This window comes from Gouania willdenowi, chromosome 16 (assembly GCF_900634775.1).
Source record: "Gouania willdenowi chromosome 16, fGouWil2.1, whole genome shotgun sequence".
Taxonomy (NCBI): domain Eukaryota; kingdom Metazoa; phylum Chordata; class Actinopteri; order Blenniiformes; family Gobiesocidae; genus Gouania; species Gouania willdenowi.
The window spans coordinates 1,071,092-1,085,794 of NC_041059.1; the positions used below are offsets into that span (position 1 = coordinate 1,071,092).

General features: G+C 37.0%; 1 protein-coding gene across 1 annotated transcript in view; it reads right to left on the minus strand.

Moving 5' to 3' along the window:
• The window catches only part of pear1 (platelet endothelial aggregation receptor 1), a 49,937-nt gene that overhangs the window by 14,862 nt on the left and 20,372 nt on the right, over positions 1-14,703 (minus strand). The window contains exons 2-5 of the mRNA XM_028470420.1: positions 6,771-6,881; positions 5,746-5,847; positions 5,576-5,676; positions 3,302-3,394 (exon numbers count right to left, since the gene is read on the minus strand). Of these exons, the coding sequence (XP_028326221.1) occupies positions 3,302-3,394; positions 5,576-5,676; positions 5,746-5,847; positions 6,771-6,877 (403 nt within the window). The 5' untranslated portion in view covers positions 6,878-6,881. The remainder of the gene's footprint in view (positions 1-3,301; positions 3,395-5,575; positions 5,677-5,745; positions 5,848-6,770; positions 6,882-14,703) is intronic.

Sequence of the window (14,703 nt, forward strand, 5' to 3'; positions counted from 1 at the left end):
TGTTTACTCAGACATTCTCCAGGGCGGCAGGAGAGAGATCTGCTAGAGGCTCTGTAGATTCAGAGAAACGCTTCATCACAACAGAAACATCTACACCAATACTACCACGTCTTATGTCCCATATCTCCACGTTTAAAACCACCACCTCGAGTTGGAGATTCTTACCGGGGGGCAAAAGAAAAAATAGAATTAAATATATAAACTGTCTAGAGCAGGGCTATTCAACTGGTGGCCCGCGGGCCAAACCCGCCACATTCCTCAAAAAAATAAATTGCTCAATGGCTTTGCGGCATTTTGTAACATTTTCTGGCACTGCTGCTTACAGCGCACATTATGGAAAGGTGCTTCAGATAAACAGAAGACATGACACATTCAAAGGAAAAGCGATGGAAAGTTGACGCCAAAAATAGACAATATCTGACGGCACTTCAAGTTGACCCAACAACTTTGACAACAACTATCCACCGAGTTCAGATGCTCGGCAGACAAAACTGAAAACACTTCCTTTAAACTTCCAACAAAGCTCAGCAATCTTCTCCCGCACTTGCACGCTGCAGCAGAAGGCAACCATAGCTCTTCTATGACTAGCATGGACACTCACAAAAAGAAACAGTTACTTACAGATGCGGAAACGAAGAAAGAATGCATAATTTTTGCCTTCGATCAGGTGTTAACAGACAACAAAGTGAAACAGGTTATGTCTTCTATTAAGGGACTTCCTCTGTCGGATACAACAACTGCTTTTACATTGAAAGTTGAGCATGTTATTTTTGCTGTGGTTTGCACATTATTTGTTAATTACAAAGGACTAATAATCTACTGTAATTTAGTCCTATACTGTACGTCTCTGTTTCTATTCCATCACAGCCCACACACTGTAGCCTCCGTTTAATACAATACTAATTATGATGAGTAAATATCTCACCCTGATTAATAAAAGTATAACATTTGTGTTTATATTTAAAGGTGCAGCAGCTGGAGGGCGTGTGATTTGTGACGTTTGTTCATCCGTATGTAAACAAACTCACACCCAGAGCACGTCTTTGTTTACCCACTACGGTTTGTTTATTTCTCTAATGAAGTGTTCCTACACAACAAACCACAACAGGTCAGAAAACTTGACCTGTGAGGACAGCAAACATGTGTCTGTCAGAGTTTAAGGAGCTCAGGACGTCACGGCAACCAAAAAAACTCACTGTCACAGATTGACTTTACGTAAACTTTTTTAAGTAAGTAAACTTTATTTATAGAGCACTTTTTAGAGACAGAGGTCACAAAGGGTTTTACATCAAATGAAGCAAAAAAAAAAACAACAGATTAAATGTAAGATTTACATTAAACATTTAGATTTAATATATAGATTTAGATTTACTTTCAACATTTAGAGTTTAAATTTGTTTATATTCAACATTTAGATTTAACATTTATATTTACATTTAATATATAGATTTAGATTTGACATTTAGATTTAATTTGTACATTTAGATTTAACATTTAAATTTAACATTTATATTTACATTCAATATATAGATTTAGATTTGACATTTAGATTTAATTTTTACATTTAGATTTAACATTTATATTTACATTTAATATATAGATTTAGATCTGACATTTACATTAAGATATAAATTTATATTTACATTTAATATATAGATTTGACATTTACATTTAGATTTAACATATTTAATATTTTTCATGTTTACACATTTTTAACAATGATATAGAACATGCTGTTTTACATGAATTTGTCTCATTATGAAAATAAATTGGCTAAATGTTCAAAATATGTCAGCTATGAAACAGTACATTCACCACCCTAAACAATGTGTTTTTTTGTGACTTTATGAAACAACAGAGGAATGCTGTCTAATATTTATATTACTGAGCAAATGGAAGGAAAATGTTACTTATTGAGCCCAAAGCAGACGATAAAACAGAGCAGAAACATTGAGGTGAAGGTGAAGCAGTGAAAGAGGAGACGAGGGGGGAAAAGACACCAGAGTGAGGTAACGTTTCCCTTTTCCTGTTCCCGACACCCCCATCAAGTTAACTGTTTCGTCTGGGAGGAGAAGGAGGAGGAGGAGGAGGAGGAGGAGGAGGGGGAGGAGGAGGAGGAGGAGGGGGAGGAGGAGGAGGAGGGGGAGGAGGGGGAGGAGGAGGAGGAGGAGGAGGAGGAGGAGGGGGAGGAGGAGGAGGAGGAGGAGGAGGAGGGGGAGGAGGAGGAGGAGGAGGGGGAGGAGTGGAAAACTTCACCTCAGCCTCTGAGACTGGTAGAGTCACATATATAAAGTTGTTTAAGACAAACAGCAGCAACAAACCCCAACTTATATTTATATTTCAACAACATTTGACCCTGGCTTTAATACAACAAAGTAACAACTAAATAAAAATGACTTTTCTATGGTTTAAACCATGTTTATTTTAGTTCCTGATTTTATTTGTTGCTTCTGTTTTTTTTGGTGTGGATTATTTTCCCTCATTCTGTTTTACACCCTCTGTGCTATTAGTGCACAGGTTCTCAACCTTGGGGTTAGGACCCCATTTGGGGTCACATGTCACTGGGAGGGGGTCCCCAGATGCCTTCAAGAAACTAAGAGTATTTTTTTTATCAATTTCAGTCCATTTTTGCGTTGCAAACTCACCATATTTCAACCTATTTTCATCACTTTTTTTCCAGAGTTTTTGCTCATTTTAATGTATTTTTGCTACATTATTCCTATTTCTGACACTTCTACATCATATTTTAATGACTTTTCTACACATTTTTTCCACTTTCAAGACATTGAATTTAACCACATTCAACACAATTTTTCATGCCCATTATTTGCCAGTTTAAACTAATTATCCCTACATTACACACAATTTGCAACTTTTAATCAATTTCTGTGGTTTTTAAAATTCCATTTCACCACATTTTTGTCACTTTGAACCATTTTATTAGTGATTAAAACCAGGATTTCCATCATTAAGATGACTATAATAATGATAAACGTTCCTGGATAACAGTGGATATTATTCAGATGAATAAATAAATGTGGTTATCACAGATTCATCTGTGTTATTTCTCAGACATTCTTCAGAACCAGATTTTATTGCTTGTGATGTTTTTATGTCTGATTCTTGAGTTCACGTCTCAGTTTTAGGGAGAAACACTCAGACACTGTGATGAAGTGTGTAGAAAGGTGCAGATTGAGGAGCGTAAACCTGCTTCTGCAGGCTGTGTGTGTGTGTGTGACTGATGTCATTTCCTGTTCAACATGTGGAGCAGACCAATAAAGATGTGAAGGTGTTTTCTCACCACTAGAGCAGTCCTCTCCTCTCCAGCCTCCTTCACACTGACATCTGTCTGGAGCGACACATCGGCCGTGAACACATTCCTTAGTGCAGCGAGCTGTTGAGGAGCAACATCATGTTAACACACACACACACACACACACACACACACACACACACACACACACACACACACACACACACACACACACACACACACACACACACACACACACACACACACACATCTCATTAACTGGAGGTCAGATCACTTGAACTCTGAACACCACAGACGTTTTTTCTTGCGTTTGATGAGGAAATGAATAAAAAAAGTTATTTCTATCTGAAGCTGGGAGACTTTCTGACAAAAGGCTACATTTCTAGATGTTCCTCAAGTGCAAAAATAATTACTTTCTAGTCACTTTTTGCATGTAACCCGTTACAGTACCTTACAGTTAGCGTGACCATATTTTGACTTTCAAAAAGAGACACTTGGGCCGACCTCGTCACACTCCAAATACTCAACGTTTTCTTTAGTTGTAACGGTAAAATACAATAAATAGTAGATAAATCAGTTGCTATTGTCCATAAGGTTTAAAAAATAATTTCTCTCTTCATAAACAAAGACCTGAAAATGTCTCAAGTCAATCACCTTAATTATGCATTATAACAATCTGTCCTTGAAAAATCTAACATGAACCTTCTTAAAATCTCTAAATCACTGAAACAATGAGAAACATTTCTTTCTAGAAATTTAAAAAAAGAAAAAAAAGAAAAAAAAAACTTACAGAACAGTAAATAATCAATATATACTTCCATAAATAAGCGTTAAAGTTTCCATGCTGACTCTAAGCTTTGTTCTGTCTGTTGTCATGGAGACGAGGGGTGATGAGGTCTAGACCAGATGATGGAAACTTTACCTTAACTTCCTACATTCTAAGTAATCCCTCTCTGAACCTCCATGAAGGTTTGATCATCCAGCAGGATCTTCATGCTGACATTTATATATTAAATCCACTAGTATTTGGTCTCTTTTATTCCATCTCAGACTTTAGTCTCTTCTCTTTTCCTCGTTTGTGACGTTTGAAACAAAGCGGCATCTTTAATGGTTCCGTCACGTGTGAGTAAAATGACCATAATGATAATAATGACATGATACTGAGCAACTCATTACCTTCTAGGAACTGCTGGAATTTCTCCAATAGAGCAAATATTAGCAGAGTTACAGTTTAAATGACTGTAACTCTATTTGCTCTATTGGAGAAATCAACGTGTTCCCATAGATGAGTTCAGGGTCCCTGGGAAACCCAGACGTTTTGATGAGTTTGCAAAATCTGGCCGGACAAGACGTGAAAAGAGGACATGTCCACGTGAATCTGGACGTCTTGTAACCACTCATTACAACAGTGACTGTGTGAGCTTTCATTCATTCATTCATTCATTCATTCATTCATTCATTCAATCATTCATTCATTCATTCATTCATTCATTCAATCATTCATTCATTCATTCATTCAATCATTCATTCATTCATTCAATCATTCATTCATTCATTCATTCAATCATTCATTCATTCATTCATTCAATCATTCATTCATTCATGTTGGAGTTGATTGGGTTGAATTCAGGCTAATATCTCACAGAGTTAATGATAAACAGAGGAGCTTCTCAAACAGGGTAAAACCTTAAACCCCTAAACTTCAGTCAGGACGTACGGGGGGCGTCTAACATGTGATTAGCATAATTATACATTATTATTGTATGCATATAAAACTGTAGCTTTAGCCCCATTCATCAAATGATGAGAGATTTGTTAATTGCTGACGCCGAGCTTTTCTAAAGCAGCGCAGGTAAATTAGAGGCTTTATACTAAACACACACACACACACACACACACACACACACACACTCCAAAATAAATATAATCTCTGTAAAGCACCAGGTTTGAATCTACCAAAGCCTCTGACAGACGTCTTATTTAACTGAGCTGTGTTGTTATGTCTTTAGGAAAAAACACACAAAAAAGAAACCAAACTGTGACTATGGACCCCACTAAACCCCACGTGTGTTATGTTCAAACACAAAAGACTAAATATAGTCGAGAAGTACCACGAGTCTGTGATTTACTGCTAACTTCAGCCACCAGAGCGTGTCAGCGCACTGTTTAAGTGCAGTAAGCACCGTTACACGTATTCTATCCTCGTGTCTTCATTTGCATGTTTGGTATTGAAGTAATCCAAAAGTAACTAAAAGTAATCAGTTGCATTAACACTGTCCAGAGGTTGCCATGGTAACTTACGGACACATTTGCCTCCGCTCTCGTAGTAACCGGGGCAGCACTGGTATCTCCTGCGGTGGTCGGTCTTCACCGCCTGTCTGTACGCTGTCTTATAGGTGACCCTGGAGGAGGTCCACAGTCAGACTCTCACCCTATAGATGATGAGAGTAGTGTGAGGGGGCGGAGCATACCTGTGACGAACACATCTGTAGGAGCTTCGAGGGTCCGAGCACGGCTCCTCGGTCACATGGTCGTAGGGGTGGGAGTAAGACTCCTTCACTGAGGTGGTGAAACTGCACAGACAGTCAGAGCAGGATGATTATTATATAATAATATATATAATAGGGCTGGGCGATATCAACCAAAACTCATATCTTGATATTTTTTTCTCAAAATGGCGATATACAATATACTGTAAATAAATCATTTTAATTCAAATAAAGTCTGACCAGAAACATAATTCTAGGTTAAATTTGCTGATGAAAAACCCTTTTATTAACAAACAGTTGATTTGGTTGATCAATTAAGGACACCTTGATCTGGGATGTAAATGTTTGATGTTAAATATTTAAAGATGACCATATTGGATTTTCCAATTTTCAAAGGTTTTTGTCAAATAGGCGTCATATTTAGAATCCCTGAGGCCCAGAACCTTAGAAATGTGTTTTTCATTTTAATTATGTGACTTTTGGTTGGCCAGTGTCAAAAAAACCTGTTTTTGTGTGGCCGCCATTTTGAATTGTGCAATATGGCAACCCCATTGAGAATTGACTCCGCCTCTGGCCAGATTTGAATTCCGCAGGTCAAAAACTGCAAGTATGCCAAATTTCATGCTTGTAGACAAATTTGCACAATTCTTCCCCTAAAAGACCGGACTATTATAAAAGACAGCACGTGTGAGTGAGTTCTACAGTGTAGATGTTTAGATGAAGGTCTGGGTTAGAACGCACTCAGAAATCCATCTAAATGTGCTTTTCATGATGTTCTGAGAAGTAGCGAAAGTAGAGACTCCTAAAACAAGTATTTTAAAACAAAATAAAAAGTATATATATATATATATATATATATATATATATATATATATATATATATATGTATATATATAGACAATATTGTAATTGTCCATCTAACAAAAATGGAAAACTTGGTATATCGTGAATCTCGATATATCGCCCAGCCCTAATATATGATATGCTATATTATAATTTAGTCTCACCTCTCCCACAGGCTGCAAACGTTGGGGTCTCTGGGGTTCAGGGGGCTGCACGGACCAATCAGGACGCTCAAAAGCAACGACACGGTGGCACACAGCAAAGTCGGCATGGTCCTAAAAACACACATTCATTATTTATAATAATATGATGATATCATCTTCTATTACACCACAGATTAGGGTCACATGATCAATAGTTAGATCTGAGCATTAACACAAGAAACAACAAAGAATTTGTGGGTTTTTCTGCTCATTTTGTGGATATCATGTTTGAGTAATTTTTCTGTGTTTCTGTTGTTGTTCTGTAAGTATTTGTTGCCATTTGGACTTTTTGCAGTTGATTTGTCATTTTGTGGTTTTCTTGTTGTCATTTGAAGTGATTTTCTGATGTTGTGCCGCTTTTGCTGTAATTTTGTGTTTTTTGAGTTCCAAAATAAAACAGGCTCACAATAACGAGAACGCTTTTGGCATTTTTAATAATATAGCAAGTTTGTTGATGAGAAAAAGTAAATATTGATTAAATAATGATAATAATCATAATATAAGCACTAATGTTCACATAATGATATATACGTATATAAATAAAAGAGAGTTACACCGTTCTTTATGAAAATGAAATAATATGAAATAAAATGTTCTCTTACTGTAGCTCTTAGTTGAACGTGTGAGGATAAATAGTGAGACACACTTGTTTTTGTTTTTCACTTGCAGTAATTAAGGTTTTATGAAGAGATTGATTGAAAGCTGATGCTAACGTTAACTCTCTGACTGTAAAAGGGTTTATTAAATCAGCAGAGCCAGAACTAAAGCGTAACCACGTCTGACGCCTGCTGAGCGTGACGAGAAGGGGGGGGGGGGGGGGGGTGTACACCACCAAACAAACCAGCAACTATAAGATCAGAGATTAGAAACGTGATCCTTATCAATCAGAGCTGAACCAACATCTGGTTCCCATCAGAGGTAAAGTTCCCCAGTGAGCGTTACTCAGCCCCAGGGGGGGACCAGGCTCTCAGGGACCAGAGGGAGATCCATTCCTCTAAATACACAGAGTTCATCATTCATTCTGCTGCTGGTGTCGTGAGAAGGAGATCCTGGGAGACTCTCTGACACAATCACAGCCTCTCGACCTCTAAAGGCATCTCTGATATGTGACACTACAGACGTATGTGGAAACATGTCTCAGACACACAGATTACCAATATCTCTCACTGTGGCTCTTTTATCACCAACACGCCGTTAAAATGTCACAGACTGACAAAACTTTGGGATCAACAGCAGTTTTTGATCTGTGGGAAAAACTCATCTTTTATCAGAGTGAAGTGGCTGAGATGAACCTCACAACTGCATCTTGTTCCAGATTCTCTGAATATACAATGATTAAATTCCACTTATGATGTTGGAAGAAGAAATAAAATTAGTCCCAGAGAAGGAAAAAGGTACAAGAAACACAGATAAAGAACTGCACAGAGCGTCAGTAAATAATAAAGATTATCAGATGAAAATATACACTAAGATACTTCAGTTGGTTTTTTGTTCATGCACACAGTTAGCTCTGTCTGACTCCGCCTCCATAGGTGGTGGAGGGTTCGCCATGAGATGCCTTCAAGAAACTAAGAATATTTTTGAACAATTTGAGCCCATTTTTACACTTTTTTTGCAACTACACCAAACTCACCATATTTGAACCTATTTTCATCACTTTTTCTTGACATATTTTTGCTCCTTTTAATGTATTTTTGCTACATTTCTCCCATTTCTGACACTTCTACATCACATTTCAACGCATTTTCTGCACATTTTTATCTACTTTCCAGACATGTTCATCACTTATAAACCATTTCCACCACTTTTCCACCTAATGTCTCATATGTTGACCCATTATTGTCACTTTTAACCTCTTTTCACCCGATTTCATGAATATTTTTGGCAATTTAACCACATTCACCATTTGTCAATATTTGCCCCCTGTTGCTCGATGGTCCCATGCAGGTATGGGAGAGTGAAAATGTTCCCTCATCGATGTTGATGTTAACAGAACTGTCAAGTTAGCCATGCCCAGAAAGATCAGCAGATGCCTCTGAAGAAAACTGGCAGTTGACAGTTGAAACATGTCAGGAGATCAAAGTAAATTTCATGAAAAAAGTTGTGTGGATAAATGAAACCTTAACGTATTATTTAGGTAATAAGGTGACAAAGAACACCTGAGTGGAAATAGGAGGTAGTATGGTGATTGTGTGTCCATTTACAGTGTCTTTACTCAGCATTTTTGTTGAAACCAAAGGTGCAGAAATGCGTGCCACTTGTGGACCATGAACCGACTTTGGAAAATGGTATTTGAACAGCATAGAGAGCAGGTATAGTCAACATTCAGTGTTCCAGAAAGAACGTTTTGTGAGCTTTCACACTCTGCACCACGCACCAGTGCCAACGTTTTAGACTAATCAGTGAAAACCTTTCAGCAAAAAACCAAACCAACAAATAAACGAATATTCTTGGAGAAAGACTTTGAAGACTCACACATTCCAAGTTTATAATAAAAAACTGAAAGAAGCAGAAGGAAAAGAAGTGATGAGTGTTTGTCTTTGTTTACCTTTAACTTGATCTGGTTTATTCAGTGAAAGCTGTTATTTAGTTTAATAAAGATTAGATTCAACCAATGGAAGTCAGGAGATGACGTTAAAGACTTGAGGTGGAAAATCATAACGGTCACATTGTTGAACCACTTTCAATCCTCTTGTATGACACATAAACACATCGTCCTCACTTCTCTCATACAGTATTAGCATCTCCAGTGGTTGTGGTGGACACATTTCCACTAGTGATTGTAGCTGAATAAATAACACGTCTCAAATGGTCCCAAAGTTGGAGGTTGAGTCCATCAGAGTGTGTTTACAGAAGCTTTAGAGGAGGAGGAATGTGCAGAGACTGCATGAAGAATAAAGATGTTCCCCATAAACATTAGCAATAAGATACATTATCAACGCTAACCGTTAGCAACGCTGGAGGTTTGGCAAGAAAAGAGCTGAAGATAAACTAGCTCTAGTTCACACACTGCAAAGAAGAAAATGTCTGCCTCGAAAAACACTTTTACAAGAGCTGCCATGTGTCTTTTATTAAGTCGAGTCATCAACTTCCCCAGCAGTCACTTCATTGGCCCGAGAGCGACTGTTTTCATGACTTTTTCTCTCTTTAATTGAGCTTCATTAGACGACGGCTTCAAACCACATGGGAATTCTTTAACGCTGAGTTAAATGAGCTTGTTTTGAAGATGGAGCTGGTGGACACGCCATGTTAGGGTGTTCACGCCATGTTTGGGTGTTCACGCCATGTTTGGGTCGCCATTTTTAGGTGTTCTCGCCATGTTAGGGTTGCCATGTTTGGGTGTTCACGCCATGTTTGGGTCGCCATGTTTGGGTGTTCACGCCATGTTTGGGTCGCCATGTTTGGGTGTTCACGCCATGTTTGGGTTGCCCTCAGGTCGGACAAAGAACAAAGGGAGCAGGTAGGTTGCTGGTTGTGTCATCAGGACTAACACAGTCCTGATGAGCACCGCGCTTCTCCAACAGACGCAAAAAACATAATTTGGTCAAATATCAGAAAGTGAACATAAAGACGGTAGCAAACACTATGAAGTCCAAACTGGCACGGTAAACATCTGGCCTGGAATTATTAAGAACCACAACAGCTTTTTAAATTCTGTTTGTGACGATAAAATGTGTCCACGTGTTTTCTTCTACAGACATTACATAAGAAACAACACTGAAGCAAGTTCACAGTCAAGCTATTTTTAGGCTCCAATAACATTTAGCTAATAGGTCAACAACGTCTTCTCTCCCTCCGTCTCTCACGCTAGTGAAGGAAAGGATGATGGAGCGTGTTGTAGCTAACATGTGTGGGTGATGCTAACCTAGCTAACATGTGTGGATGCTAACCTGGCTAACATGTGTGGATGCTAACCTGGCTAACATGTGTGGATGATGCCAACCTAGCGAACATTTGATGATGCTAACCTAGCTAACGTGTGTGAATGATACTAACCTAGCTAACATGTGTGAATGATGCTAACCTAGCTAACATGTGTGGATGATGCCAACCTAGCGAACATTTGATGATGCTAACCTAGCTAACGTGTGTGAATGATACTAACCTAGCTAACATGTGTGGATGATGCTAACCTAGCTAACATTTGATGATGCTAACCTAGCTAACATGTGTGAATGATGCTAACCTAGCTAACATGTGTGTATGATGCCAACCTAGCTAACATTTGATGATGCTAACCTAGCTAACGTGTGTGAATGATACTAACCTAGCTAACATGTGTGGATGATGCTAACCTAGCTAACATTTGATGATGCTAACCTAGCTAACATGTGTGAATGATGCTAACCTAGCTAACATGTGTGTATGATGCCAACCTAGCTAACATTTGATGATGCTAACCTAGCCGAGGGATGCTCAGGGACTTTTTCTGTGAAACCTGACTCAAAGCAGATTCTTAGCATTATCTACTAATGCTGAGGCTAATGTTGTGTTCAAGACCACACTATCTGAGACCAAGACTTGCCCGAGACCAGAATGCATCGAGACCAAGACTAGACCAAGACTTCCAGGAGCCGAGACCGAGTCAAGACCATAAACATTTTTTTTTTTCAACTTAAAAAAAATATCTAACTAAATAAATATTGGAGAGAACACAGTTGACCGAGTCAAATTCCTCGTGTGTACAACATACACTTGGCGAATAAAGATGATTCTGATTCTGATTCTGAAAATTATGACAAGGTACGACAGTTAAATAACATTTTCTCTTTAATTTTAGTTTATTTTAAATACATTTGACGGACAAAAAAGGTGCCTGCAAAAAATTAACTACACATTAACCTGTGTAAAGGCTTTTTCATTCACTTAGTTGATACAGTTTAATTTGGTTGCTGTAATGTAACTAGGATATTTAATAACAAAGGTTTCTAACTGTAACTGTAAAAATGAAACTTTCTGAAATAAAACTACAAACAAGTTGTCATCAGTGTAAAAAACATAGATCTACAGGTAGATGTGAAACTAAATAAAACAAACCCTGGAACAGTCATGTGACAAATTAATCAATAGTTCTTGTTGAGAATTATTATTATTATTATGGATACAGTGGAAACAGAAACTATAATAATAATTATATTGTGAACCTGTTTATATTGTAGGGAACATATTATATACATACATGTAATTGGAGTCTAAAGATACAAAAAAACACCACTTTAAAAATATAATAAACTAATATTAAACCTCTTTACAGTTATTTGAGTCATTCTGTGCTAGTGCAACTTGCGTTGATGACGCGCTGGTGACGACATAATCCAAGATGGCGGCGGCCTGGACTACAGCTGATATTATGTAATAAAGCCTTAAAAGACATGAATATCATGAAAAGAGTGAATGGACAGAGACATAAACATGTAGACTTATTAAACACACACAGACTTATTAAACACACAGACTTATTAAACACACACAGACTTATTAAACACACACAGACTTATTAAACACACATAGACTTATTAAACACACACAGACTTATTAAACACACACAGACTTATTAAACACACACAGACTTATTAAACACACACAGACTTATTAAACACACATAGACTTAATAAACACACACAGACTTATTAAACACACACAGACTTATTAAACACACACAGACTTATTAAACACACAGACTTATTAAACACACACAGACTTATTAAACACACACAGACTTATTAAACACACACAGACTTATTAAACACACATAGACTTAATAAACACACACAGACTTATTAAACACACACAGACTTATTAAACACACACAGACTTATTAAACACACACAGACTTATTAAACACACACAGACTTATTAAACACACACTGACTTATTAAACACACACGGACTTATTAAACACACACTGACTTATTAAACACACACGGACTTATTAAACACACACAGACTTATTAAACACACACAGACTTATTAAACACACACAGACTTATTAAACACACATAGACTTATTAAACACACACAGACTTATTAAACACACACAGACTTATTAAACACACACTGACTTATTAAACACACACTGACTTATTAAACACACACAGACTTATTAAACACACACAGACTTATAAAACACACACTGACTTATTAAACACACACAGACTTATTAAACACACACAGACTTATTAAACACACACTGACTTATTAAACACACACAGACTTATTAAACACACATAGACTTATCAAACACACAGTGACTTATTAAACACACACGGACTTATTAAACACACACAGACTTATTAAACACACACAGACTTATTAACACACACAGACTTATTAAACACACATAGACTTATTAAACACACACAGACTTATTAAACACACACTGACTTATTAACACACACAGACTTATTAAACACACACAGACTTATTAAACACACACAGACTTATTAAACACACACAGACTTATTAAACACAAACAGACTTATTAAACACACAGACTTATTAAACAAAACAACACACAGGACTTATTAAACACACAGACTTATTAAAACACACACAGACTTATTAAACACACAGACTTATTAAACAACACAGACTTATTAAAACACACAGACTTATAAACACACACAGACTTATTAAACACACACTGACTTATTAAACACACACAGACTTATTAAACACACACAGACTTATTAAACACACACAGACTTATTAAACACACACAGACTTATTAAACACACACAGACTTATTAAACACACAGACTTATTAAACACACAGACTTATTAAACACACACAGACTTATTAAACACACACAGGACTTATTAAACCACACAGACTTATTAAACCACACACTGACTTATTAAACACACACAGACTTATTAAACACACACAGGACTTTATTAAACACACAGACTTATTAAACACACACTGACTTATTAAACACACACAGACTTCTAAACACACACCAGACTTATTAAACACACAGACTTATTAACAACACACACAGACTTATAAACACACACAGACTTATTAAACACACAGACTTATTAAACACACAGACTTATTAAACACACAGACTTATTAAACACACACTGACTTATTAAACACAGACTTATTAAACACACACAGACTTATTAAACACACACAGACTTATATAAAACACACACTGACTTATTAAACACAGACTTATTAAACACACACAGACTATTAAACACACACAGAACTTATTAAACACACAGACTTATTAAACACACAGACTTATTAACACACACAGACTTATAAACACACACAGACTTATTAAACACACACAGACTTATTAAACACACAGACACACACACACACACAGACTTATTAAACACACAGACTTATTAAACACACAGACTTATTAAACACACACTGACTTATTAAACACACACGGACTTATTAAACACACAGACTTATTAAACACACAGACTTATTAAACACACACAGACTTATTAAACACACACTGACTTATTAAACACACACTGACTTATTAAACACACACAGACTTATTAAACACACATAGACTTATTAAACACACACAGACTTATTAAACACACACGGACTTATTAAACACACACAGACTTATTAAACACACACAGACCTCGGTAAACACGGTAAACGGAACAGGCTTCACGGGCAGGAGGCACTAGGACCCAGAGGAGGAGTAAATGCATCTTCTTACTGCTTCACAGGCTGTAATATCACCAGTTTATCATTTTACCAGTTATTAGAGCTACTGTCTTTACCAGGAAGATAATATTTATTACTAGTGATTGTTTTCTGGAGTTTTACTGAGATTTTTACCAGTGATTAGTTTCTATCTCCATTCTGAAACTACACACACACACACACACACACACACACACACACACA